Genomic DNA, 25,789 nt, shown 5'->3' with positions numbered 1-25,789 from the left:
GGGGGAACATCTGGAGGGGGGGGGCACACATCTGGGGAGGGGGGGGGGAGTCAAAATTGGGGGGTTCTGGGGTGCCTGGTATGGGGGGGGGGCGCAGAACGGGGTGTCTGGGGGGGGCTAAAGGTGGTTCGGGGGGGTCGAAAGGTGGTTTGGGGGGGGCAAAAAGGTGGGTTTGGGGGGTCTTTCACCTCGGGGGGGGCTATTTCACATCTGGGGGGGCCTGCACATCTGGGGCGGTCCCATATTAGGGGGGGTCATGCACCTCTGAGGGGGTCCCCCCACTTTTTTGGGGGGGAGGGGGCAGCATTGGGGGGGTTCAAGGGTCCAGGGAAGCTTGGGGGGGGTGGGGGGGGTGGAAGCAGGAATTTGGGGGGGGTCTCATGCTTTTGGGGGTGTCTGGGGGGGGTGTTCTATGGGGGGGGCTTATATCTGGGGGGTCCCACATTTTTGGGGGGGGACCCCAAGATTGGGTGAGTTCTGGGTATGGGGGGGGGCAGGGAGCTGGTATTGGGGGGGGTCCCACATTTCAGGGGGGGACCCCAATAATAGGTGGGTGCTGGGGAGCCTAGTGGGGGGGTAGGAAGCTGGTTTTGGGGGGGCTGGAGCATGAGGGAGGGGGGACCCCCACAATTTGGGGGGGGTAGCTGTGAATTGGGGGGGGGGGGTCCAGGCATTTGGGGGGGTCCAGGGGATTGGGGGGGCGTTTCTTGATGTCTGGGGGGGGGTCTCAGGCATCTGGGGGGGGTTCAAGGAGAAGGGGGGGGTCCCTGGTTTCTGGGGGGGGTCAGATTCATCTAGAGGGCCCCAAGGTTCTATTTGTCCCCCCCCCGTGTGGCCTCGTCCCCGTGTCCCCCCCCCGCGGGGGCTCAGACGGGGATTTAGAGCCCTGTAATCTGCTGCCGGGGGGGGGACACGGGGGGATGTGGGGACACGGGGGGGGGGGGGGGGCCTGGGAGGATAGGGGGGGATGTGGGGTTCGGGGTGGGGGGGGGGCGCAGAGGGCTGGGGGGGCTCTGGGTTGGGGTTTGAGGGTCCTGGGAGGGGGGGGGTTGTCCTGGGTTTGGGGGTCTGGGGGGGGATTTGGGGGTCCAAGGGATGGGGAAGGCTCTGGATTTGGGGGTCCCAGAGGTGGGGGGGGGCTCTGGCTTTGGATTTAGGGGTCCCAGGAGTGTGGGGTCTGTGTTTGGGGGTCCCAGGGCTGGGGGGGGGTTGAATTTGGGGGTCCCAGGGGTCTGGGGTGGGGGTTGGGGGGTCCAAGGGATGGGGAGGGCTCTGAATTTGGGTTTGGGGGTCCCAGAGGTGGGGGGGGAGATGGATCTGGGGGGGGTCTCAGGAGTGTGGGGGGTCTCTGAGTTTGGGTTTGGGGGGTCCCAGCACTGGGGGGGGCTCTGAGTTTGGGTTTGGGGGTCCCAGGGGTGTGTGGGGGCTCTGAGTTGGGGTTTGGGGGTCCCAGGGGTGTGTGGGGGCTCTGAGTTGGGGTTTGGGGGTCCCAGGGGTGTGTGGGGGCTCTGAGTTGGGGTTTGGGGGTCCCAGAGATGGGGGGGGGAGCTTTGGCTTTGGATTTAGGGGTCCCAGGAGCGTGGGGTCTGTGTTTGGGGGTCCCAGGAGTCGGGGGGGGTGCTGTGGGGTGCCCCCCATCTCCCTGTGTGTGTCCCCCCCCCCCCCCCCCCAGGCTGCTGGAGCGGCGCCAGGCGGATGCGGAGGGGCTGGAGCTGGGGCCCCCGGGGGGGTCGTCCGGGGCCCCCCCGCGCCCCCCGGTGCTGGACTGTACGTGCTTCGGGCTGCCCCGGCGCTACGGCATCGCCGTGCTCTGCGCCATCGGCTTCTGCATCAGCTTCGGCATCCGCTGCAACCTGGGGGTGGCCGTGGTCAGCATGGTCAACGCCGCCCACGGGCAGGTGGGGGGCAAGGGGGTCTTGGGGGGCATTGGGGTCTTGGGGGGCAATGGGGCCTTGGGGGTCAATGAGGGTCTTGGGGGTCAACGGGGCATTGGGGGTCAATGGGGCATTGGGGGGCATTGGGGTCTTGGGGGTCAATGGGGTCTTGGGGGGTCAATGAGGCATTGAGGGTCAGTGGGGGTTTGGGGGGCAATGGGGGTTTGGGGGGCATTGGGGTCTTGGGGGTCAATGAGGTATTGAGGGTCAGTGGGGTCTTGGGGGTCAATAGGGTCTTGGGGGGCAATGGGGTCTTGGGGGTCAATGAGGGTCTTGGGGGTCAACGGGGCATTGGGGGGCATTAGGGTCTTGGGGGACAATGGGGTCTTGGGGGGCATTGGGGTCTTGGGGCTCAATGGGGCTTTGGGGGTCAATGGGGCATTGGGGGTCCTGGGGGGCAATGAGGGATTGGAGAGCAATGGGGTCTTGGGGGTCAATGAGGGTCTTGGGGGGCATTGGGGTCTTGGGGGTCAATGAGGGTCTTGGGGGGCAATGGGGTCGTGGGGGTCAATGAGGGAATGGGGCTCAATGGGGTCTTGGGGGGCATTAGGATCTTGGGGGTCAATGGGGCATTGGGGGTCAATGGGGCATTGGGGGTCCTGGGGGTCAATGGGGTCTTGGGGGTCAATGAGGCATTGGGGGTCCTGGAGGGCAATAGGGGTCCTGGGGGGCAATGAGCATCTTGGGGGTCAATGGGGTCTTGGGGGGCATTGGGGTCTTGGGGGTCAATGGGGTCTTGGGGGTCAATGAGGCATTGAGGGTCAGTGGGGGTTTGGGGGGCAATTGGGGGGCAATGGGGCATTGGGGGGCATTAGGATCTTGGGGGTCAATGGGGTCTTGGGGGGCATTGGGGTCTTGGGGGTCAATGAGGGTCTTGGGGGTCAGTGCGGTCCTCAGGCAGGTGTGGGGCTGGGGGGGCAATAGGGAATCAATGGGGGGTATTGGGGGATCAATAGGAGGTCAGTGAGGGGGCAATAGGGGATCAATAGGGAGGCAATAGAGAATCAATACGAGATCAATGGAGGAGCACTAGGGAATCAATAAGGGGTCATTGGGGGGCAATGGGGGATCAATGGGGGCAGTAGGGGATCAATGGGGGGCGATAGGAGATCAATGGGGGGTCTGAGGAGGCAATAGGGGATCAATGGGGTAAAATGGGGGCGATAGGGGATCAATGGGGGTGATAGGGGATCAATGGGGGGGGCAATGGGAGAACAGGGGGGGCTGAGGGAGCTCCCTGACCCCCCCCCCAGCGCCCCCAGTTTAACTGGGACCCCGAGACGGTCGGGATGATCCACGGCTCCTTCTTCTGGGGCTACATCGTCACCCAGATCCCCGGCGGCTTCATCGCCCAGAAGTTCGCTGCCAACAGGTGGGACCAGTACGGACCAGTACGGACCAGTACGGACTGGGGCCCTCCTCCCAGTGCTCCCCAGTAGCTCCCAGTAGTCCCCAGTATCGCCTGGTGCCTTCCCGGTGCCTCCCAGGAGGGCCTAGTGCCTCCCAGTGCCTCCCAGTGCCCCCCAGTGCCCTCCCAGTGCCCTCCCAGTGCCCCCCAGTGCCCCCCAGTGCCCTCCCAGTGCCCTCCCAGTGCCTCCCAGTGCCCCCCAGTGCCCCCCAGTGCCTCCCAGTTCCCTCCCAGTGTCTCCCAGTGCCCCCCAGTGCCTCCCAGTGCCTCCCAGTGCCCTCCCAGTGTCTCCCAGTGCCCCCCAGTGCCCTCCCAGTGCCTCCCAGTTCCCTCCCAGTGTCTCCCAGTGCCCCCCAGTGCCTCCCAGTGCCTCCCAGTGCCCTCCCAGTGCCTCCCAGTGCCTCCCAGTGCCTCCCAGTGCCCCCCCAGTGCCCCCCAGTGCCCTCCCAGTGCCTCCCAGTGCCCTCCCAGTGCCCTCCCAGTGCCCTCCCAGTGCCCCCCAGTGCCCTCCCAGTGCCCCCCAGTGCCTCCCAGTGCCCTCCAGTTCCCTCCCAGTAGTCCCCAGTATCTCCTAGTGCCTTCCTGATGCCCCCCAGTGCCCCCCAGTGCCTTCCCAGTGCCCCCCAGTGCCCTCCCAGTGCTCCCCACTAGCTCCCAGTAGTCCCCAGTATCGCCTAGTGCCTTCCTGGTGCCTCCCAGGAGGGCCTAGTGCCCTCCCAGTGCCCTCCCAGTGCCCTCCCAGTGCCCCCCAGTGCCCTCCCAGTGCCTCCCAGTAGCTCCCAGTGCCCCCCAGGGTCTTCGGCCTGGCCATCGTCTCCACGTCGGTGCTCAACATGTTGATCCCCGCGGCCGCCAGGACCCACGTCGGCTGCGTCATCACCGTGCGCGTCCTGCAGGGCCTCGTGGAGGTCAGGAGCTCCCAGTACCCTCCCAGTACCCTCCCAGTAGCTCCCAGTCCGCCCCCAGCATCTCCCGGCGCCTTCTCTCTGCTGCCCAGTCTTGCCCTGGGCCTTCTCAGGGCCCACCAGTGGCTCTCAGAGCCCTCCCAGTGCCCCCCAGTATCACCCAGGACTTCTCCAGTCCCTCCCAGTATCACCAGGATGCTCCCAGTATCACCTAGGGCTCTCCCAGTACCACCAGGATCCTCCCAGTGCCCCCCAGTATCACCCAGGACTCTCCCAGTATCACCCAGGTTCCTCCCAGTGCCCCCCAGTACCGCCCAGGCCGCTCCCAGTGCCCCCCAGTATCACCCAGGACTCCTCCAGTCCCTCCCAGTATCACCAGGATTCTCCCAGTATCACCTAGGACTCTCCCAGTACCTCCAGGATCCTCCCAGTGCCCCCCAGTGCCCCCCAGGCCCCTCCCAGTGCCTCCCAGTGCCCCCCAGTCTGCTCCCAGTGCCCCCCAGTGCCCCCCAGGCCCCTCCCAGTGCCTCCCAGTGCCCCCCAGTCTGCTCCCAGTGCCCCCCAGTGCCCCCCAGGCCCCTCCCAGTGCCCCCCAATCTGCTCCCAGTGCCCCCCAGGCCCCTCCCAGTGCCCCCCAGTACCAGCCAGGCCCCTCCCAGTGCCCCCCAATCTGCTCCCAGTGCCCCCCAGTGCCCCCCAGGCCCCTCCCAGTGCCCCCCAGTACCAGCCAGGCCCCTCCCGGTGCCCCCCAGTCTGCTCCCAGTGCCCCCCAGTACCACCCAAGGCCCTCCCAGTGCTCCCCAGGCCCCTCCCAGTGCCCCCCAGTGCCCCCCAGTATCACCAGTGCCCCCCCAGGGCGTGACGTACCCCGCCTGCCACGGGATCTGGAGCAAATGGGCCCCCCCCCTCGAGAGGAGCCGCTTGGCCACCACGGCCTTCTGCGGTACGGGGGGGACAGTTTGGGGGTTCAAAATGGGGGGGTCAGAACGGGGGGGTCAGAATGCGGGGGTCAGAATGGGGGGGGTCAGAATGGGGGGGGCTGGTTTGGGGGGTCAGAATGGGGGGGGTCAGGTTGGGGGGGCTGGTTTGGGGGGGCTGGTTTGGGGGGTCAGAACGGGGGGGGTCAGATTGGGGGGGCTGGTTTGGGGGGGGCTGGTTTGGGGGGTCAGAACGGGGGGGGTCAGGTTGGGGGGGCTGGTTTGGGGGGGGCTGGTTTGGGGGGTCAGAATGGGGGGGGTCAGGTTGGGGGGGCTGGTTTGGGGGGGGCTGGTTTGGGGGGTCAGGTTGGGGGGGTCAGGTTGGGGGGGCTGTTTTGGGGGGTCAGGTTGGGGGGGTCAGAATGGGGGGGCTGGTTGGGGGGGTCAGAATGGGGGGGGTCAGGTTGGGGGGGCTGGTTTGGGGGGGGGCTCAGGGTGGGATGGGGGGGGGGAGGTTCTCTGGGGTCCCCCCTGGTTTTGGGGGGGCAGTGAGGGGGGGTCCCAGCGCTGTGTCCCCCCCCAGGGTCGTACGCGGGGGCCGTGGTGGCCATGCCGCTGGCCGGAGTCCTCGTCCAGTACACGGGCTGGAGCTCCGTCTTCTACGTCTACGGTGAGGGGCTCGGACTGGGAGGCACTGGGAGGGCACTGGGAGGGGACTGGGAGGGGACTGAGGGGCAAAAAGTGCCACTGGGAGGCACTGGGAGATACTGGGAGGGCAGTGGGAGGGGACTGGGAGGCACTAAGTGCCACTGCGAGTCACTGGGAGGGCACTGGGGGGATACTGGGAGGGGACTGGGAGGGGCCTGAGAGGCACTAAGTGCCACTGGGAGGCACTGGGGGGGCACTGGGAGGCACTGGGAGGGCCCTGTGTGATACTGGGAGGCTCCTAGGGGATACTGGGGGGCCCTGGGGGATACTGGGAGGCTCCTAGGGGATACTGGGGGGCCCTGGGGGATACTGGGAGGCTCCTAGGGGATACTGGGGGGCCCTGGTGTGTACTGGGAGGGCCCTGGGGTGTACTGGGAGGGCCCTGGGGGATACTGGGGGGCCGTGGTCTGTACTGGGAGGCACCGAGAGGCTCCTGGGGGATACCGGGGGGCCCCCTACGGGATACTGGGGGGCACTGGGGGGCACTGGGCGGCAGTGGGAGCCGCGTGGGGCCCGCAGGCAGCTTCGGGGTGTGCTGGTTCGCGTTCTGGGTGCTGGTGTCGTACGAGAGCCCCGCGCAGCACCCCAGCATCTCGCCCGAGGAGCGGAAATACATCGAGGAGAGCATCGGGGAGAGCGCGGGGGGCGGCGCCCTGCTGGTCAGGGGGGGCGGGGGGCGGGATTGGGATGGGGATGGGGATTGGGGGGCTGGGATTGAGGGGCTGGGATTGAGGGATTGGGATTGAGGGGGCTGGATTGGGATTGGGGGGCTGGATTGGGATTGGGGGGCTGGATTGGGGGGCTAGATTGGTATTGGGGGGCTGAATTGGGTTTGTGGGGGCTGGGTTGGGATTGGGGGGCTGGATTGGGATTGGGGGATTGGGCTGGGTTGGGATTGGGGGATTGGGTTGAGTTGGGATTGGGGGGCTGGATTGGGATTGGGGGCTGAATTGGGTTTGTGGGGGCTGGATTGGGATTAGGGGGCTGGGTTGGGATTGGGGGGCTGGATTGGGATTGAGGGATTGGGCTGGGTTTGGATTGGGGTCTGGATTGGGGGGCTCAGTTGGGATTGGGGGATTGGGTTGGGTTGGGATTGGGGGCTGGATTGGGATTGGGGGCTGGATTGGGGGGCTAGATTGGTATTGGGGGGCTGAATTGGGATTGTGGGGGCTGGATTTGGATTGTGGGGGCTGGATTGGGATTGGGGATTGGGATTGGGGGGCTGAATTGGGATTGTGGGGGCTGGGTTGGGATTGGAGGATTGGGATTGGGGATTGGGGGGCTGGATTGGGATTGGGGGGCTGGATTGGGTTTGGGGGCCTGGATTGGGATTGAGGGGGCTGGGTTGGGTTTGGGGGATTGGGATTGGGGGGCTGGATTGGGGGTCTGGGTTGGGATTGGGGGCTGGATTGGCATTGGGGGGCTAGATTGGTATTGGGGGGCTGGATTGGGATTGAGAGGTCCGGATTGGGATTGGGGGATTGGGCTGGGTTGGGATTGGGGGGCTGGATTGGGATTGGGGATCGGGATTGGGATTGGGGATTGGGATTGGGGGGCTGAATTGGGATTGATGGGGCTGGATTGGGATTGGGGACGTGGATTGGGATTGGGGTCTGGATTGGGATTGGGGGTCTGGATTGGGATTGGGGGCTGGATTGGGATTGTGGGGGTTGGATTGGGATTGGGGGGCTGAATTGGGATTGGGGGGCTGGATTGGGATTGGGGGATTGGTCTGGGTTGGGATTGGGGGGCTGAATTGGGATTGGGGGGCTGGATTGGGATTGAGGGATTGGGATTGGGGGCTGGATTGGGGGTCTGGATTGGGATTGGGGGCTGGATTGGGATTGAGGGATTGGTCTGGGTTGGGATTGGGGGGCTGGATTGGGATTAGAGCATCAGGATGGGGGGTTGATTGGGATTGGGGGTCAGGATGGGGGGGCTGGATCGGGCCTGGGGGCTCAGGGTGGGGGTTCGGGGGGGGTCCCCTGTGCTGGGGGGGGGTCGGAGCTGGCTGCAGCCGTTGCCCCCCCCCAGCTGGCCACCCCCTGGCGCCGTTTCTTCACCTCCATGCCCGTCTACGCCATCATCGTCGCCAACTTCTGCCGCAGCTGGACCTTCTACCTGCTGCTCATCAGCCAGCCCGCCTACTTCGAGGAGGTCTTCGGCTTCGAGATCAGCAAGGTCACCCTCCCAGTATCCCCAGTAGCCCCCAGTAACCCCCCCAGGGCCCCTTCATCCCGCTCCCAGAGGTCCCATCCCACCCCATCCCATCTCCAACGTTTCACTCACTTCAAGGACACGTTGGGCTCTGAGATCAGCAAGATGATCCTCCCAGTATCACCAGTATCCCCCCGGGATCCCCTCATCCCGCTCCCAGTGCTCCCAGTGCCCCTACTGCCTCTCCCAGTGCCCCTCATCCCTCTCCCAGTGCCGCCATCCCTCTCTCAGTGCCCCCAATCCCACTCCCAGTGCCCCTTATCCCTCTCCCAGTGCCGCCATCCCTCTCCCAGTGCTCCCAGTGCCCCTAATCCCACTCCCACCACCCCCCATCCAACTCCCAGTGCCCCTAATCCCACTCCCAGTGCCCCTAATCCCACTCCCAGTGCTCCCAGTGCCCCTAATCCCACTCCCACCACCCGCATCCCACTCCTAATGCCCCTAATCCTGCTTCCAGTGCCCCTAATCCCAGTCCCAGTGCTTCCAATGCCCCTAATCCTGCTCCCAGTGCCCCTAATCCCAGTCCCAGTGCTCCCAATGCCCCCAATCCTGCTCCCAGTGCCCCTAATCCCGCTCCCAGTGCCCCTAATCCCAGTCCCAGTGCTCCCAATGCCCCTAATCCTACTTCCACCACCCCACATCCCACTCCTAATGCCCCTAATCCCACTCCCAGTGCTCCCAATGCCCCTAATCCCACTCCCAGTGCCCCTAATCCCGCTCCCAGTGCTCCCAATGCCCCTAATCCCACTTCCAGTGCCCCTAATCCCACTCCCAGTGCTCCCAGTGCCCCTAATCCCAGTCCCAGTGCCCCTAATCCCGCTCCCAGTGCTCCCAGTGCCCCTAATCCCACTCCCAGCACTCCCGCTATGGGCTGCCCCCCCCGGCTGTGGGTCCAGCCCCCCACTTTTGCCCCCCCCCCCCAGGTGGGGCTGCTCTCGGCGCTGCCCCATTTGGTGATGACGATCGTGGTTCCCATCGGGGGCCAAATCGCCGACTTCTTGCGCTCCCGGGGGCTCATGTCGACCACCAACGTCCGCAAGATGATGAACTGCGGCGGTGAGGGGGGTGGGGGGCAACTGGGGGGGCCCTGGGGGCAATTGGGGGTGTCCTGGGGGCAATTGGGGGTGTTCTGGGGGCAATTGGGGGGGTCCTGGGGGCAATTGGGGGTGTCCTGGGGGCAATTGGGGGGGCCCTGGGGCAATTGGAGGGGGTCTTGGGGCAATTGGGGGTGTCCTGGGGGTAGTTTTGGGGGTCCTGGTGTCAGTTTTGGGGCTCCTGCTGGCAGTTTTGGGGCCCTGGGGTCGGTTTTGGGGTCCCTGGGGGCAGTTTGGAGGCCCTGGGGTCAGTTTTGGGGTCCCTGGGGTCAATTTTGAGGGCCCTGGGGTCAGTTTTGGGTCCCTGGGGCCAGTTTTGGGTCCCTGAGGTCAGTTTTGTGGCCCTGGGGTCAGTTTTGGGGGTCTGAGGCCAGTTTTGGGGTCCCTGGGGTCAGTTTTGGGGCTCCTGGAGTCAGTTTTGGAGGCCCTGGGGTCAATTTTGAGGGCTCTGGGGTCAGTTTTGGGGCTCCTAGGGTCAGTTTTGGGGTCCCTGGGGTCAATTTTGGGGTCCTACGGGCAGTTTTGGGGTCCCTGGGGCAGTTTTGGGGTCCCTGGGGTCAATTTTGAGGGCCCTGGGGGCAGTTTTGGGGCTCCTGGGGTCAGTTTTGGGGGTCCTAGGGGCAGATTTGGGGTCCCTGGGGCAGTTTTGGGGCTCCTGGGGGCAGTTTTGGCATCCCTGGGGTCAGTTTTGGGGCCCTGGGGTCAGTTTTGGGGCTCCTGGGGGCAGTTTTGAGGGCCCTGCGGGCAGTTTTGGGGGTCCTAGGGGCAGTTTTGGCGTCCCTGGGGTCAGTTTTGGGGCCCTGGGGTCGGTTTTGGGGCTCTTGGGGGCAGTTTTGGGGTCCCTGGGGCAGTTTTGGGGTCCCTGGGGTCAGTTTTGGGGGGCTGAGGGGTGACTCCCCGCAGGGTTCGGGATGGAGGCGACGCTGCTGCTGGTGGTCGGCTACTCGCACTCTCGCTCCGTCGCCATCTCCTTCCTCGTCCTCGCCGTCGGCTTCAGCGGCTTCGCCATCTCCGGTCGGGGCTCCCAGTGCCTCCCAGTGCCCTCCCAGTAACCCCCCAGGATCCCCCAGGGCCTTTCCAGCAGTTCCCAGTCCCCTCCCAGTAGCCCCCAGCACCTTCCTCATAGCAGCCGGGGCCCTCCCAGTGCCCCTCGCTGTCTCCAAGGCCCCTCCCAGTATCTCCCAGTGCCTCCCAGTATCTCACTTTCCCATCCCAGTAGTCCCCAGGACCATCCCAGTGCCCCCCCGGTATCTCCAAGCCCCCTCCCAGTACCTTCCAGTATCTCCTAGTGCCCTCCCAGTACCACCCAATATCTTCCAGGGCCTCCCAGTGCCTCCCAGTATCTCTCAGTCCCCTCCCAGTGCCTCCCAGTCCTCTCTCAATGCCTCCCACTATCTCCTCATCCCCTCCCAGTCCCCTCCCAGTATCTCCCAGTGCCTCCCACTGCCTCCCAGTCTCCTTCCACTGCCTCTGACTATCTCCCAGTGCCTCCCAGTATCTCCCAGTCCCCTCCCAGTGCCTCCCAGTATCTCCCAGTGCCTCCCAGTGTAGGTAACTCCCCCCTTCGCCCCCCCCTCAGGGTTCAACGTCAACCACCTGGACATCGCCCCCCGCTACGCCAGCGTCCTCATGGGTCTCTCCAACGGCGTGGGGACCCTCTCGGGGATGGTTTGTCCCCTCATCGTGGGGGCCCTCACCCGGCACAAGGTGGGGGGGCACCGGGGGGGGGGCACTAGGACCCGGGGATACAAGGTGGGGGGGGCACTAGGACCCGGGGATACAAGGGGGGGCACTAGGACCCGGGATACAGGGTGGGGGCACTAGGACCCGGGGATACAAGGGTGGGGGGCACTAGGACCTGGGGATACGGGTGGGGGGCACTAGGACCCGGGATACAAGGCGGGGGGGGGGCACTAGGACCCGGGGATATGAGGGGGGGCACTAGGACCCGGGGATACAAGGGTGGGGGGCACTAGGACCCGGGGGATATGAGGGGGGCACTAGGACCCGGGGATACAAAGGTGGGGGGGCACTGGGAGGAGGCTCCGCCCCCTCCACTATTGGCCCCGCCCCCTCTCCGTTAACCCCTTTCTCCCCATTAACCCCTCCCTCCCCATTAACCCCTTCCTCCCCATTAACCCCTCCCTCCCCATTAACCCCTCCCTCCCCATTACCCCTCCCTCCCCATTAACCCCTCCCTCCCCATTACCCCTCCCTCCCCGTTAACCCCTTCCTCTCCCCTTCCCCCCAGACGCGGGAGGAGTGGCAGTGGGTCTTCCTCATTGCCGCCCTCGTCCACTACGCCGGCGTCATCTTCTACGGAATCTTCGCCTCGGGGGAGACGCAGGAGTGGGCCGAGCCGGCCCGCGAGGAGGCCGAGCCCCTGGCCCCCCGGGGGGGCGACAGCGACGAGGAGGACGACTACGAGGCCGAAGGAGACGAAGATGGAGGAGGAGGAGGGGGGGGACCCCCGGGGGGACCCCCGCAAGGATACGGGGCTACGGGGACCACCCCAACCCCGGCGCCTCGCGGGGAGCTGGTGGGGTGAAGCCACCCCAGGAGCACCAGGGACCCCCAGGACTCCTCAAAGACCGTCAGGGTCACCCCAAGACCCCTCCAAGACCACCAGGGACCCCCAGGGCTCCTCAAAGACCGTCAGGGTCACCCCAAGACCCCTTGAAGACCATCAGGGACCCCCAGGGCTCCTCAAAGACCATCAGGGTCACCCCAAGACCCCTCCAAGACCATCAGGGACCCCCCAGAAGGCCTCAAAGGCCACCAGGGACCCCCAGGACCCCTCAAAGACCATCAGGGTGACCCCAAGACCCCTCAAAGACCATCAGAGATCCCCAGGACTTCTCAAAGACCATCAGGGTCACCCCAAGACCCCTCCAAGACCACCAGGGACCCCCAGGACTCCTCAAAGACCACTCAAAGACCATCAGGGTCACCCCAAGACCCCTCCAAGGCCACCAGGGACCCCCCAGGACCCCTCAAAGGCCACCAGGGACCCCCAGGACTCCTCAAAGACCATCAGGGTCACCCCGAGACCCCTCCAAGACCACCAGGGACCCCCCAGAAGCCCTCAAAGGCCACCAGGGACCCCCGGGACCCCTCAAAGACCCCCAGGGACCTCCAGGGCTCCTCAAAGACCATCAGGGACCACCCAGGACTCCTCAAAGACCATCAGAGATCCCCAGGGCTCCTCAAAGACCATCAGGGTCACCCCAAGACCCCTCAAAGACCACCAGGGACCCCCAGGACTCCTCAAAGACCATCAGGGTCACCCCAAGACCCCTCGAAAACCATCAGGGACCCACTAGAAGCCCTCAAAGAGCATCAGAGACCCCTCAAAGGCCACCCGGGACCCTCTGGGGCCACCAAAGCCCCCTCCCCACCCACCCCACCCCAGCTGTACAGACGCAAATACAGGGGGGGCCCCCAGTTTGTGTGGCTTGTGTGTAATGGGGGGGTCTGGGAGATACTGGGAGGGTCACTGGGGGCAGAGGGAGGTACTGGAGGGGAACCAGGGGTACTGGGAGGCGCTGGGAGAGACTGGGGAAGGGGGGGGTGTCCTGGGAGTTACTGGGAGGCACAAGGGGGCACTGGGGGGGTAAGGGCTGGGTCCTGGGGGATACTGGGGGGCACTGGGAGGGTTCTGGAAGGCACTGGGAGGGATACTGGGTGGTAACTGGGAGATACTGGGGGGGGGGGGGGGGCACTGGAGGCGTGGCGGAGGGTTTTAGGACCCAGCGGAAAAGAAGGGGGGGCGGTCCCAGCAGACTCCGCCCCCTTGTGGGGTGACGTCACTTCCGCCCCTGCGCCGGAAGAGGAGACCCCGCGGGGGGCGGGGCCTCTTTGTCGCTGGAGCGGCGGCCATGGCGGAGCCGCGGGTGCGGGCGGGGGGCGAGCACGTGGGGCCAGGGGGGCACTGGGAGGCACTGGGGGATACTGGAGGGGAACTGGGGGGACTGGGAGGCACTGGGAGATACTGGGTGGGGACTGGGAGGGTTCTAGGAGTTACTGGAGTGTAACTGGGGGAACTGGGAGGGTCCTAGGAGATACTGGAGTGTAACTGGGGGAACTGGGAGGCACTGGGTGGGGACTGGGAGGGTGGTGGGGGATGCTGGAGTGTAACTGGGGGGACTGGGAGGGTCCTGGGAGATACTGGGGGGCACTGGGAGTGTTCTGGGAGATACTGGAGCGTAACTGGGAGCACTGGGAGTGCCCTGGGGGGCACTGGGAGGGAGCCTAGAGGTACTGGAGCGTAACTGGGGGGCACTGGGAGGTGCTGGGGGGCCCCAGGGGGGTGCTGGGCGGCGCTGGGTGGTCGCTAGGGGCTCCTGGGGGGCCATACTGGGCGCTAACTGGTGGTTACTGGTGTGGTCTGGGGCAGGTGCTGGTGATCGACGGGCGAGGGCACCTCCTGGGGCGGCTCGCGGCCATCGTGGCCAAGCAGGTGCTGCTGGGTGAGTACGGGGGGGCTTGGGGACCCCCCCTGGGACTTGGGGACCCCTCCGAGGCTTTGGGGACCCCTCTGGGGCTTTAGGGACCCCCCCAAGGCTTTGAGTCCCTCCCCAAGGCTTTGGGAACCCCCCCCGAGGCTTTGGGGACCCCCCATTGTTCCCCCCGAGGGCTTTGGGGACCCCCCATTGTTCCCCCCGAGGGCTTTGGGGACCCCCCATTGTTCCCCCCGAGGGCTTTGGGGACCCCCCATTGTTCCCCCCGAGGGCTTTGGGGACCCCTCCGAGGGCTTTGGGGACCCCCCTTACTCGAGGCTTTCGGGACCCCCCCCATGTCTTTAGGGACCTCTGCAGCTTGAGGATTTGGGGACCCCCCTTGAAGCTTTGGGGCCCCCCCGAGGCTTTGAGTCCCTCTCCGAGGGCTTTGGGGACCCCCTCCTCGAGGCTTTGGGGACCCCCCCTCCCTCCCTGAGGGCTTTGGGGACCCCCCCCCTTACTTGAGGCTTTGGGGACCCCCCCTTACTCGAAGCTTTGGGGCCCTCCCTGAGGTTTTGAGGACCCCCTCGAGGCTTTGGGGACCCCCCCTTGTTACCCCCCCCAGTTTGTGCCCCCCCCCCAGTTTTGGGGTCCCCCCCCGCGCTGTGATGACCCCTTTGGGCTGTCGAGCCTCGCGGCCGTGAGAGGCGCCACATGCACCTCCAGCTGAGCGCGTCCGTCTGTCCGTCCCTCACCCCCTCCCTGTGTCCGTCTGTCCCTCTCTGTGTGTCCCCACCCCCCCATGTCCGTCTGTCCCTCCCTCCCCCCCTCCCTTCCCCCCGGGGGGAGGGGGGGGTTCCCCGTGTCCGTCTGTCCGCCTCCACGGCCTCGCGTCCGTCTGTCCGTCTGTCCCCAGGCCGCCGCGTCGTCGTTGTGCGCTGCGAGGGCATCAACATCTCCGGCAACTTCTACCGCAACAAACGTGAGGGACCAGTTCCTCCCAGTTCCTCCCAGTAGCTCTGATTCCCCCCTCCCAGTATCTCCCAGTCCCCTCCCAGTGCCTCCCAGTATCTCCAGAGGCCCCTATAATGCTTTTAATGTCTATCAAGGCTTCCTTCGTCCTCTCCCAGTATCTCCCAGTCCCCTCCCAGTATCTCCCAGTGCCTCCCAGTCCCCTCCCAGTGCCTCCCAGTATCTCCAAAGACTCCTGTAATGCTCTTAATATCTAACAGGGTTTCCCCAGTCCCCTCCCAGTGCCTCCCAGTCCCCTCCCAGTGCCTCCCAGTATCTCCAGAGGCCCCTATAATGCTTTTAGTATCTATCAAGGCTTTCTTAGTCCCCTCCCAGTGCCTCCCAGTCCCCTCCCAGTGTCTCCCAGTCCCTTCCCAGTGCCTCCCAGTGTCTCCCAGTCCCTTTCAGTCCCTTCCCAGTATCTCCCAGTGCCTCCCAGTTCCCTCCCAGTGCTTCCCAGTATCTTCAAAAACCCCTATAATGCTCTTAATATCTAACAGGGTTTCCCCAGTCCCCTCCCAGTGCCTCCCAGTCCCCTCCCAGTGCCTCCCAGTATCTCCAGAGGCCCCTATAATGCTTTTAGTATCTATCAAGGCTTTCTTAGTCCCCTCCCAGTGCCTCCCAGTCCCCTCCCAGTATCTCCCAGTGTCTCCCAGTCCCTTCCCAGTGCCTCCCAGTATCTCCCAGTGTCTTTCAGTCCCTTCCCAGTATCTCCCAGTGTCTCCCAGTCCCCTCCCAGTGCCTCCCAGTGTCTCCAAACACTCCTATAATGCTCTTAATATCTAACAGGGTTTCCTCAGTCCCCTCCCAGTGCCTCCCAGTCCCCTCCCAGTGCCTCCCAGTGCCTCCCAGTGCCCTCCCAGCCCCTCCCAGTCCCCTCCCAGTACGCCCCAGTGCCCCCCTCAGGCCGCCTTTAACCCTTTCCCCCCCAGTGAAGTTCCTGGCCTTCCTCCGCAAGCGGATGAACACCAACCCCTCCCGGGGGCCCTACCACTTCCGCGCCCCGAGCCGCATCTTCTGGCGCACCGTCAGAGGTAAAAAGGGGGGGGCCCGGACCCCCCCCAAACCCCCCTCCGAGCTCTATAACCCCCCCCACACCCCTAAAACCCCCCCTTTTGACCCCCAAAACCCCCTGCCCCCCCCCCCTTTCCAGGGATGCTGCCCCATAAAACCAAGCGGGGCCAAGCGGCGCTCGAGCGGCTCAAGGTGTTTGATGGGATCCCCCCCCCTTACGATAAGGTGAGAGACCCCCCCCTGCACCCCAAAACCCCTCAGGACCCCCCCCTTGCCCCCCCCACCCCCCAAACCCCCCCTTTTCGGTGTCGATGATGCAGTTTTTTACCTACATTTTTTGATGGTTTGTGAGAAAAACAACAAACTGAGACACAAGAACCTGCTTCCCCCCCCCAAAATCGAACCCCGACTTAGAGACCCCCAAAAGTGACCCCCAGACCCCAAAACGTGCCCCCCAGACCCCCAAAAATACCCCCAATTCCCTCCTTTTTGCCCCCCAAACCCCATAAAGTGCCCCCAGCCCCCCCAAAACCCCCTTTGTGCCCCCAACCCCCCTTCCTTTTGCCCCCAGCCCCCCAAATCCCCCTTCCTGCCCCCTGGACCCCCTCCTTTTGCCCCCCAGCCCCCCCAAACCCCGCTTTGTGCCCCCCAAGTCCCTTTCTTTTACCTCCCAGCTCCCCAAACCCCCCTTCCTGCCCCCTAGACCCCCTCCTTTTGCCCCCCAGCCCCCCCAAACCCCCCTTTGTGCCCCCCAAATCCCTTTCTTTTACCCCCCAGCCCCCCTAAATCCCCCTTCCTGCCCCCTAGACCCCCTCCTCTTGCCCCCCAGCCCCTCAAAACCCCCCTTTGTGCCCCCAAACCCCCTTCCTTTTGCCCCCAGCCCCCCCAAACCCCCCTTTGTGCCCCCAAACCCCCTTCCTTTTACCCCTCAGCCCCCCCAAACCCCCTTCCTTCCCTCCAGCCCCCCCAAATCCCCCTTTGTGCCCCCAAACCCCCTTCCTTTTGCCCCCCAGCCCCCCCAAATCCCCCTTTGTGCCCCCAAACCCCCTTCCTTTTGCCCCCCAGCCCCCCCAAACCCCCCTTTGTGCCCCCCAAGTCCCTTTCTTTTACCCCCCAGCCCCCCCAAACCCCGCTTTGTGCCCCCCAAACCCCCCTTTGTGGCCCCCAAGTCCCTTTCTTTTACCCCCCAGCCCCCCCAAACCCTCCTTCCTGCCCCCTAGACCCCCTCCTCTTGCCCCCCAGCCCCCCCAAACCCCCCTTTGTGCCCCCCCGAGCCCCCCCCACCTCTTCCTCTCGCCCCCCAGCGCAAGCGCATGGTGGTCCCGGCCGCGCTCAAGATCATCCGCTTGAAGCCCACGCGCAAGGTGAGAGTTTGGGGGGGCCGGGGGGGGTGGAAATTTGGGATTTCGGGGCTCCCCCTCTCTCTGACCCCCCCGTGTCCCCCCCAGTTCGCTTTCTTGGGGCGCTTGGCGCACGAGGTGGGCTGGAAGTACCAAGCGGTGACGGCGACGCTGGAGGAGAAGCGGAAAGAGAAAGCGAAGATCCGCTACGAGAAGAAGAAAAAGCTGATGGTGAGGGGAAAGGGGGGGTCCCCAAAACCCTGGGGGGGTCCCCAAACCTCAGGGGGTCCCCGAAACCTGGGAGAAGGGTCCCAAGCGCGAGGAGGGGTCGGAAGCGTAAAAAGAGCACGAGGAAATAATCCTAAAAAAGAGAGAAAAAGGAGAAAATAGGGGGTGTTGTCGAAAAGGGGGGGGCTTAAAAAATTGGGGGGGGCTTAAAAAGTGGGGGGGGGTTTAAAAGAGGGAGGGGGGTCTTGAAAAAAGGAGGAGGGAGTGTCTAAAAGGGGGGGGTCTCTAAAAGTGGGGGGTTGGCTTGGATAAACGGGGGTTCCTAAAACGAAGGGGAATAATCAGAAAGGAAAAGGGGGGTGCTGAGAAATGGGGAGGGGGTCCCCAAACATGGTGGGGGGGGGCATCAGAAATTAGAGAGGGGGGGTCCCTAAAAATGAGGGGGTCCCCGAAAGTGAGGGAGGGCAGAGAAATGGAGCCCCAGAAGTTGGAAATGAGGGGGGGGGGGGCTCAAAATTGGGGGACCCCCCCGGTTATTGGGGACCCCCCGTTTCAGAGCCTGCGTCGCCGCGCCGAGCGCAACGTGGAGGCGAAGACGGCGCCGTTCACGGCCGTGCTGAGGGAGCACGGGCTGCTGCTCCAGTAACCAACTGGGAGGGACTGGGAGCACTGGGTTGGACTGGGGGGGCGGCTCTGAATAAAGGGGTCGGTTCTGTAATGGGAGCACTGGTTTGAACTGGGGGGCTCCTGTTCCCAGTAACACACTGGACTGGTTTGAACTGGGGGGGCTCCTGTTCCCAGTAACACACTGGACTGGTTTGAACTGGGGGGGCTCGTGTTCCCAGTAACACACTGGACTGGTTTGAACTGGGGGGCTCCTCTTCCCAGTAACACACTGGGTGGTTTGAACTGGGGGGGCTCGTGTTCCCAGTAACACACTGGACTGGTTTGAACTGGGGGGGCTCCTGTTCCCAGTAACACACTGGACTGGTTTGAACTGGGGGGGCTCCTGTTCCCAGTAACACTTTGAGCTGGACTGGTTTGAACTGGGGGGGGGGGGTCGCTGCTCCAGTAACCAACTGGGCTGAACTGGTTTGGATGCAGAAGCATCTACTGGATGATCTGGGCCGCACTGGTTTATACTGGGAGCACCATCAACTCACATTGGGGGGTGGCTTCATCTCTTTATTGCCCCGGGGGGGGGGCGGTATTTGGGGGTGGGGGTGGGGGGGGTCAATCCGTGGGGCTGGGGGCTCCCTCCTCGCCCCCCTCCCCCCCTCCCAGTGCTCCCAGTACTCCCAGTTGCCCCCGCGCCTCGTCCAGGAGCCGCGCGATCAGCTCGCTCTCGGCCAGGGGCATCTCGGGGCTCTCGGTCAGACCTGGGGGGGGGGGGGGGGGCAAGGGGGGGGCTCAGGGGACCCCAATTGCCCCCCTGCCCCCCCCTATTTACCCCCCTGCCCCCCATTTACCCCCTCTACCCCCTTTTTTACCCCCTAAACCCCAATTTTTGCCCCCCACCCCCCATTTTCCCCCTTTTTACCCCCCTACCCCCCACATTTACCCCCCTGCCCCCCAATTACCCCCCTGCCCCCCCACTTTGCCCCCTCAGCACGTGCTACCCCCCTTTTTTACCCCCCATTTCCCTTCTTTACCCCCCTAACACCCATTTTTTGCCCCCACCCCCCTGTTTTCCCCCTATTTACCCCCCTGCCCCCATTTACCCCCTCTACCCCCTTTTTTACCCCCCCATACCCCCAATTTTTCCCCCTATTTACCCCCCTACCCCCCCATTTACTCCCTCTACCCCCTTTTTGCCCCCCAACCCCCAGTTTTTACCCCCCACCCCCCTGTTTTCCGCCTTTTTACCCCCCTGCCGACCCTTTTTGCCCCCCAGCACGTGCTACCCTCTTTTTTACCCCCTGTACCCCCTTTTTTACCCCCATACCCTAAATTTTTGCCCCCCACATCCCCATTTTCCCCCTAATTACCCCCCTGCCCCCCATTTACCCCCTCTACCCCCTTTTTTACCCCCGAACCCCCAATTTTTCCCCCCACCCCCCATTTTCCCCCTATTTACCCCCCTATCCCCTCTATTTACCCCCCTTTCCCCCCTTTTTGCCCCCCAGCACGTGCTACCCCCTTTTTTACCCCCCTTACCCCCCTTTTTTATCCTCCACCCCCTCATTTTCCCCCTATTTACCCCCTACCCCCTCTTTTTACCCCTGCCCCCCCAATTTACCCCCAGCCCCCCCTTTTTGTCCCCTTTAGCACATGCTACCCCCTTTTTTACCCCCTCTACCCCCTTTTTTACCCCCCTAACCCCCAATTTTTGCCCCCCACCCCCTCATTTTCCCCCTATTTACCCCCTACCCCCTCTTTTTACCCCTACTCTCCAATTTACCCCCTGTCCCCCCTTTTTGCCCCCCCAGCATGTGCTACCCCCTTTTTTACCCCCCTAACCCCAATTTTTACCCCCCACCCCACCATTTCCCCCTATTTACCCCCCGTCCCCTCTATTTTGCCCCCTGCTCCCATTTACCCCCTCTACCCCCTTTTTTACCCCCATATTTTTCCCCCCACCCCCTCATTTTCCCCCTATTTACCCCCCTGACCCCTCTTTTTGCGCCCCCAGCACGTGCTACCCCCTCTTTTACCCCCTCACCCTCCTTTTTTACCCCCCCAACCCCCAATTTTTACCTCCACCCCCCCATTTTCCCCCTATTTACCCCCCTGCCCCCCCATTTGCTCCTTCTACCCCCTTTTTTACCCCCATACCCCCATTTTTTGCCCCCCACCCCACCATTTGCCCTCTAGTAATCCCCTGCCCCCCCTTTTTGCCCCTCCAGCATGTGCTACCCCCTCTTTTACCCCCTCACCCTCCTTTTATACCCCCCAACCCCCATTTTTTGCCCCCCACCCCCTCATTTTCCCCCTATTTACCCCCTGCCCCCCCATTTACCCCCTCTACCCGCTTTTTTACCCCCTAACCCCCCATTTTTACCCCCCACCCCCTCGTTTTCCCCCTATTTACCCCCCTGCCCCCCCATTTACCCCCTCTACCCCCCTTTTTTACCCCCATTTTTTGCCCCCCACCCCCCCGTTTTCCCCCTATTTACCCCCCTGCCCCCCCATTTACCCCCTCTACCCGCTTTTTTACCACCTAACCCCCCATTTTTACCCCCCACCCCCTCATTTTCCCCCCATTTACCTCCCTGCCCCCCCATTTGCTCCCTCTACCCCCTTTTTTACCCCCCATACCCCATTTTTTGCCCCCCACCCCCCCATTTTCCCCCTATTTACCCCCTGCCCCCCCCAATTGTCCCCCTGCCCCCCCTTTTTGCCCCCCTCACCCCCCAGCAGACACTCCCGCACGTGTTGGGCCTCGTAGCGCAGCCCGGTGCCGTGGGGGAAGTTGGGGGCTCCGAGGTGGGGGGGGGGGGCAGGGGGAACACCTCCTGCTGCCCCCCGACCACCAGCTCCGTGGGGCAGTTCATGTGGCTGGGGAAACTGGGGGGGGGTGTCCCCAAAAAATAAAAAGGGGGGGAGGTCAAGGGGTGTCCCCAATTCCACCCCCCCCAGCCCATTCCTGCCCCCCCAGACCCCCAATTCTGCCCCCCATCCCATTCCTGCCCCCCCCAGACCCCCAATTCCACCCCCCATCCCATTCCTGCCCCCCCAGACCCCCAATTCCACCCCCGAATCCCATTCCTGCCCCCCCCAGACCCCCAATTCCACCCCCCCATCCCATTCCTGCCCCCCCAGACCCTCAATTCTGCCCCCCAGACCCCCAATTCCACCCCCCATCCCATTCCTGCCCCCCCAGCCCCCCAATTCCACCTCCCAGCCCCCCAATTCCACCCCCCCAGCCCCTTGCTGCCCCCCCAGCCCCCCAGTTCTGACCTCGGCCCAGCCCCGGGTCCCCCCCAGGGCCGCCCCCCCCGGCAGCGTCGCCGCCATCGAGCAGCTCAGCACGGCCTGACGCCTCCCGGGGAACTCGAGGGTCAGCGTCGCCGTCTCGTCCACCCCTGCCCCACACCAGGGGGGTCAGCCCCACACTTGGGGGGCAGAGACCCCTAGGGACCCCCCAGCCCCACACCTGGGGAGCAGAGACCCACTGGGACCCCCCAGGCCCCACTCTTGGGGGGCAGAGACCCACAGGGACCCCCCAGCCCCACACCTGGGGGACAGAGACCCACAGGGACCCCCCAGCCCCACACTTGGGGGGCAGAGACCCACAGGGACCCCCCAGGCCCCACTTTTGGGGGCAGAGACCCACAGGGACCCCCACACTTGGGGGGTCAGCACTGCAAAGCCCCCCCAGTGGGTCCCAGTTGCTCCCAGTCCTCTCCATTGCCCCTGTTACCCCTCCCAGCCCCCTCCCATTACCCTCCCAGTTCCCCTATTTCCCCTCCCGGTGGCTCCCAGTCCCCCCACTTCCCCTCCCAGTGCCTCCCAGTCCCCCCACTTCCCCTCCCAGTGGCTCCCAGTCCCCCCAATTCCCCTCCCAGTGGCTCCCAGTCCCCTCGATTGCCCTTATTACCCTTCCCAGTTCCTCCCAGTCCCCCCTGTTACCCCCCCAGTGGCTCCCAGTCCCCCTCCCAGTGGCTCCCAGTGCCCCCCCCGCCCTTACCCGTGGGGTGCAGGCAGCCCTGGGCGTGCAGGCGCAGGGGGGCCCCCCCCATGAGGGCGACGGCCATTTGCAGCCCGTACCCCCCCAGGTCGAGCAGGGCCCCCCCCCCGAGCTCCGGCTCTCGCAGACGCTCCACGTCCTCCATGGGGAAGGCCAGGGCCCCCCTCAAAAATTTGAGGTCCCCCAAGTCCCCCCCCTGGGCCAGAGCCCGGAGCCGCCGCCACGCCGGGAAGAAACGGGTCCAGAAACCCTGAAAATTTGGGGGGGGGGGTAAAAAGGGGGGTGGGAGGTGAATGGGGTAGGGAGGGGGAAAAGGGGGAGCTGGGGGGGTAAAAAGGGGGCTGGGAGGGGGTTAATGGGGGTTTGGGAGGGTAAAAAGGGAGTGAGGGAACTGGGATCACTGGGATGGGATCACTGGGAGCCCTGGGATCAGTGAGAGCGCTGGGATCGATGAGAGCTTTGGGATTGGGGCACTGGGAGCACTGGTGTGGGGGCACTGGGGGCACTGGGATCACTGGGATCACTGGTGTGGGGGCACTGGGAGCTCTGGGATCAATGAGAGCTCTGGGATCAGGTCACTGGGATCACTGGTGAGGGGGCACTGGGAGCACTGGGATCACGGATCGGTGAGAGCTCTGGGATCACTGATGTGGGGGCACTGGGAGCACTGGGATCACTGGTGAGGGGGCACTGGGATCACTGGGATCGCTGAGAGCTCTGGGATCGCTGGGTGCGGGGGCACTGGGGGCACTGGGGGCACTGGGAGAGCCGTTGGGTCTCGTCACCTCCATGAGGAAGACGCGGTGCCGCCGCGCGGGCCACCACGAGCTCTCGGACCTGCTGGGCGCTGAGGCCCATCGGCTTCTCCATGAGCACGGCCTTGCCCGCCGCCAGGAAGAGGAGCCCGGCCGGGAGGTGCTGGGGGTTCACGGTGCCCACGTAAACCACGTCTGGGGGGCGGCAAACGGCGGCTCAGGCCCTCCCACGCTCACTTTTTGGGGTCACTTCCGGTTTACCCCTCCCCCACACTCATTTTTTTGGGGGTATTTCCGGTTTACCCCTCCCCCACACTCACTTTTCGGGGTCACTTCCGGTTTACCCCTCCCCCACACTCACTTTTTTGGGTTCACTTCCGGTTTACCCCCTCCCCCACACTCACTTTTCGGGGTCACTTCCGGTTTACCCCTCCCCCACACTCTCATTTTTGGGGTCACTTCCGGTTTCACCCCTTCCCCACCCCATAAATCGAAGCCACTTCCGGTTAACCCTCCCCTCACGATTTAAGAGTCATTTCCGTCTAGTCACTTTCTCCCCTTCCCCTCCATCCGGGTCCCTCCTCACTCACTTCCGGTGCTCCCTCCCCACTCACTTCCGGTGCTCCCCTCCTCCCTCACTTCCGGTGTTCCCCTCCTCACTCACTTCCGGTGTTTCCCTTCTCACTCACTTCCGGTGTTCCCTCACTCACTTCCGGCGCTCCCCTCCCCACTCACTTCCGGTGCTCCCTCCTCACTCCCTTCCCGCGCTCCCTCGTCACTCACTTCCGGCGCTCCCCTCCCACTCATTTCCGGCGCTCCCCTCCCCACCCCACTTCCGCCTTCCCCCTCCTCACCCACTTCCGGGTCCTCCGCCATGTCGCTGTAGCCGCCGTACGCGCGCTTCACCCCGTGGCGCCGTGCGAAGGCCTCGGCCGGGAAAGCTCCCGCGCCGCCCACCGCCACCACCTGAGGCGGGGGGGCGACACGGGAAGGGGTGGGGGGGACACGGGGGGTGTGTGTGTGTCAGTTCCCCCCCCCCGGAACCCCCCTTCAACCCTGTGTCCGTCCCCCTATGCGCCCCCCCCCCGCCTGCTGCTCCCTCACCTTTAGTTCCCCCCATTCCCCCGCCCCCCCCATCAGCTCCAGGGACCCCCCCAATTCTCCTCCTTTACCCCCCCATTTTTTTAACCCCCCCCCCTCACCTGATGCTCCCGCGGGTCCAGGGTCCCCAGAGCCACCACGAAGTCGTGGCTGATCTTCCCCGCGGCGCAGATTGCCCCAACGCGTCGGGGGGGGGTCCCCGAGGGTTTGGGGGGGGTCCCCGGGGTTTTTAGGGGGGTCTCTGCACCCCCCGTTTCCAGGCTGGGGAGGAGGAGGCGCCTCCATCGCTGCTTCCAGCTCGGAGCTCGCACTGGTGAAACTGGGGGGGGCCCCCGTGGGAAAATGGGGTGTCGTTCCCCCCCCGCGTGGGAAGATGGAGCCCCGCCCGCCCCTCCCCCACCCACGCCGTGGGGTGGGGCGGGTCCCCTCCCAGTTAATCCCAGTGCATCCCAGTGCCCCCCCCGCCCCAGTGCATCCTGGAGCATCCCAGCCTCTCCCAGTACCCCCCAAGATCATCCCAGTCCCTCCCAGTGCCCCCCCAGTCTATACCGGAGCCTTTCCCAAATCTCCCAGTGGCCCCTCAGGGTCAAACTGGGGCTCCTCCCAGTTCATCCCAGTGTCCCCCCTGTTCAGACTGGAGTCTCGCAGTTCATCTCAGGTTCTCCCAGTGACCCCAGTCCCTCCCAAGTGCGCCCCCCCCGGCTTTACTGGGTCCCCTCCCAGTGCTCCCAGTGGCCCTCCAGAGCTCCCAGTGCCCCCCAGTCCCTCCCAGTGCTCCCTCCACCGCGTTTCCGCCATTAAGGAGGGGGCGTGGCCAATATGTAAATGAGCGAGGGGGGCGTGGCCAAGGAAGCTTTATTGTGGTGACGTCACCGGGGAGGCGGGACCGCGCGTTGCCTGGCAACGGGTGGGCGTGGCCTCGCGGGAGTCACGTGCCCTGTAGCTGGGATGAACCGGGAGGGGATCCAGTAGGGAATGGGGGGGGCACTGGGAGCACTGGGGGAGACATGATGAACTGGGAGCACTGGGAGGGGCTCCAGTATGGACTGGGGGGGGCACTGGGAGAGACATGGATGAACTGGAGCACTGGGAGGGGCTCCAGTATGGACTGAGGGGGCACTGGGAGAGACGTGGATGAACTGGGGAGCACTGGGAGGGGGCTCCAGTATGGACTGGGGGGGCACTGGGGAGGGGCTCCAGTATGGACTGGAAGAGGCCGCGAGGGGCGGGGCCATCACCCCCCCCGCTCCGTTGCCAGGCAACGCGGGGCCTTTCCCGCCTCCCAGCGAGTGGGCGTGGCCTCGGGGGGGCGGGAAGCAGCGGCGCGCGCCCATTGGTTGCTATGGGGGGGAGGGGGCCGCTCCGGGCGCTCCCATTGGTTCCTACGGGGGGCGGGTGGGCTCCCGGGCTCTCCCATTGGCTGCGCGGAGGGCGGGGTTGGGGTCGGGCGAGCCCATTGGCTGCTCGCCGGGGGGGGGGGGGGGGGGGTGTCCGGGCGAGTCCATTGGCTGAGCGGGGCGGGGGGGGGGGTCGCGCGGCGATGGCGGCGGCGCTGCGGGCGCGGGGCGGCGGAGCGGTGAGTGTGGGGGGGGGGGAGGGGCCCGCGACACCAGTAACACCAGTAACACCAGTAACACCAGTAACACCAGCGCCCCGCCCCAGTGCCGCCTCGGCACGCGCCGGGGGCCGCTCCCCCCCCGTGCCCCTCCCGGGCCGGGCTGGGGCTCCTCCCAGTGCCACCAGTTCATCCCAGGGCTCCCAGTACCCCTCCCAGTTCATCCCAGTGCCCTCCTAGTCCACTCTGGAGCCTCTCCCAGTGCTCCCAGTGCCCTCCCAGGCTTTACGGGAGCCACTCCCAGTGCTCCCAGTGCCTTTCCAGTCCCTTTCAGTGCCCTCCCAGTGCTCCCCAGTGCCCTCCCAGTCCCTTTCAATGCCCTCCCAGTGCCCCCAGTCCCTCTTAGCACCATCCCAGTGCTCCCAGTGCCCCCCTAGACTCTACTGGAGCCACTCCCAGCCTTCCCAGTGCTCCCAGTTCCGCCCCCAGTTCCTCTCAGTGCCCTCCCAGTGCTCCCAGCACCCTCCCAGTTC

General features: G+C 65.0%; 3 protein-coding genes and 1 non-coding gene across 4 annotated transcripts; 3 read left to right on the top strand and 1 right to left on the bottom strand.

The window, feature by feature from the left end:
• Positions 1 to 967: 967 nt before the first annotated feature.
• On the top strand, positions 968 to 11,826 carry SLC17A7 (solute carrier family 17 member 7). Its single transcript, XM_069882667.1, has 12 exons — positions 968 to 981; positions 1,673 to 1,898; positions 3,188 to 3,306; positions 4,136 to 4,250; positions 5,103 to 5,190; positions 5,748 to 5,834; positions 6,392 to 6,531; positions 7,907 to 8,053; positions 9,013 to 9,145; positions 10,087 to 10,197; positions 10,763 to 10,890; positions 11,435 to 11,826. Exons 1-12 carry the CDS (start codon positions 968 to 970, stop codon positions 11,729 to 11,731), a joined length of 1,605 nt encoding a protein of 534 aa, XP_069738768.1. The 3' UTR covers positions 11,732 to 11,826.
• A 1,169-nt stretch (positions 11,827 to 12,995) lies between these two features.
• On the top strand, positions 12,996 to 17,933 carry RPL13A (ribosomal protein L13a). Its single transcript, XM_069882652.1, has 8 exons — positions 12,996 to 13,076; positions 13,580 to 13,652; positions 14,539 to 14,604; positions 15,566 to 15,667; positions 15,787 to 15,872; positions 16,952 to 17,011; positions 17,096 to 17,218; positions 17,772 to 17,933. The coding sequence occupies exons 1-8, from the start codon at positions 13,062 to 13,064 to the stop codon at positions 17,859 to 17,861; spliced, it is 615 nt and encodes a 204-aa protein (XP_069738753.1). The 5' UTR covers positions 12,996 to 13,061; the 3' UTR covers positions 17,862 to 17,933.
• LOC138734849 (small nucleolar RNA SNORD34) lies at positions 15,951 to 16,022 on the top strand. The gene has a single exon (XR_011339645.1). It is a non-coding gene; the product is annotated as a small nucleolar RNA SNORD34 (small nucleolar RNA).
• Positions 17,934 to 18,410: 477 nt separating the features above from the next.
• On the bottom strand, positions 18,411 to 24,053 carry DHDH (dihydrodiol dehydrogenase). The gene is given in 10 exon segments (XM_069882654.1): positions 18,411 to 18,594; positions 20,566 to 20,631; positions 20,634 to 20,720; positions 21,115 to 21,240; positions 21,846 to 22,095; positions 22,631 to 22,660; positions 22,662 to 22,795; positions 23,455 to 23,566; positions 23,803 to 23,874; positions 23,876 to 24,053. Coding segments are annotated over 10 exon segments (1,134 nt in total). The 5' UTR covers positions 23,987 to 24,053; the 3' UTR covers positions 18,411 to 18,448.
• Positions 24,054 to 25,789: the final 1,736 nt, after the last annotated feature.

The sequence above is a fragment of the Phaenicophaeus curvirostris genome, unplaced genomic scaffold (assembly GCF_032191515.1).
Source record: "Phaenicophaeus curvirostris isolate KB17595 unplaced genomic scaffold, BPBGC_Pcur_1.0 scaffold_272, whole genome shotgun sequence".
NCBI lineage: Eukaryota > Metazoa > Chordata > Aves > Cuculiformes > Cuculidae > Phaenicophaeus > Phaenicophaeus curvirostris.
Note: the sequence above shows the minus strand (reverse complement) of the source record. Positions and strands in the feature narration are given on the sequence as shown.

Excerpts from the sequence above, each read along its gene's own strand:
- SLC17A7 (XM_069882667.1), top strand. Across the intron at positions 4,251-5,102 it reads TCCTGCAGGGCCTCGTGGAG|GGCGTGACGTACCCCGCCTG; the intron begins GTCAGGAGCTCC and ends GTGCCCCCCCAG. Across the intron at positions 5,191-5,747 it reads GGCCACCACGGCCTTCTGCG|GGTCGTACGCGGGGGCCGTG; the intron begins GTACGGGGGGGA and ends GTCCCCCCCCAG.
- RPL13A (XM_069882652.1), top strand. Across the intron at positions 15,668-15,786 it reads CTTCTGGCGCACCGTCAGAG|GGATGCTGCCCCATAAAACC; the intron begins GTAAAAAGGGGG and ends CCCCCTTTCCAG. Across the intron at positions 17,012-17,095 it reads GCTTGAAGCCCACGCGCAAG|TTCGCTTTCTTGGGGCGCTT; the intron begins GTGAGAGTTTGG and ends TGTCCCCCCCAG.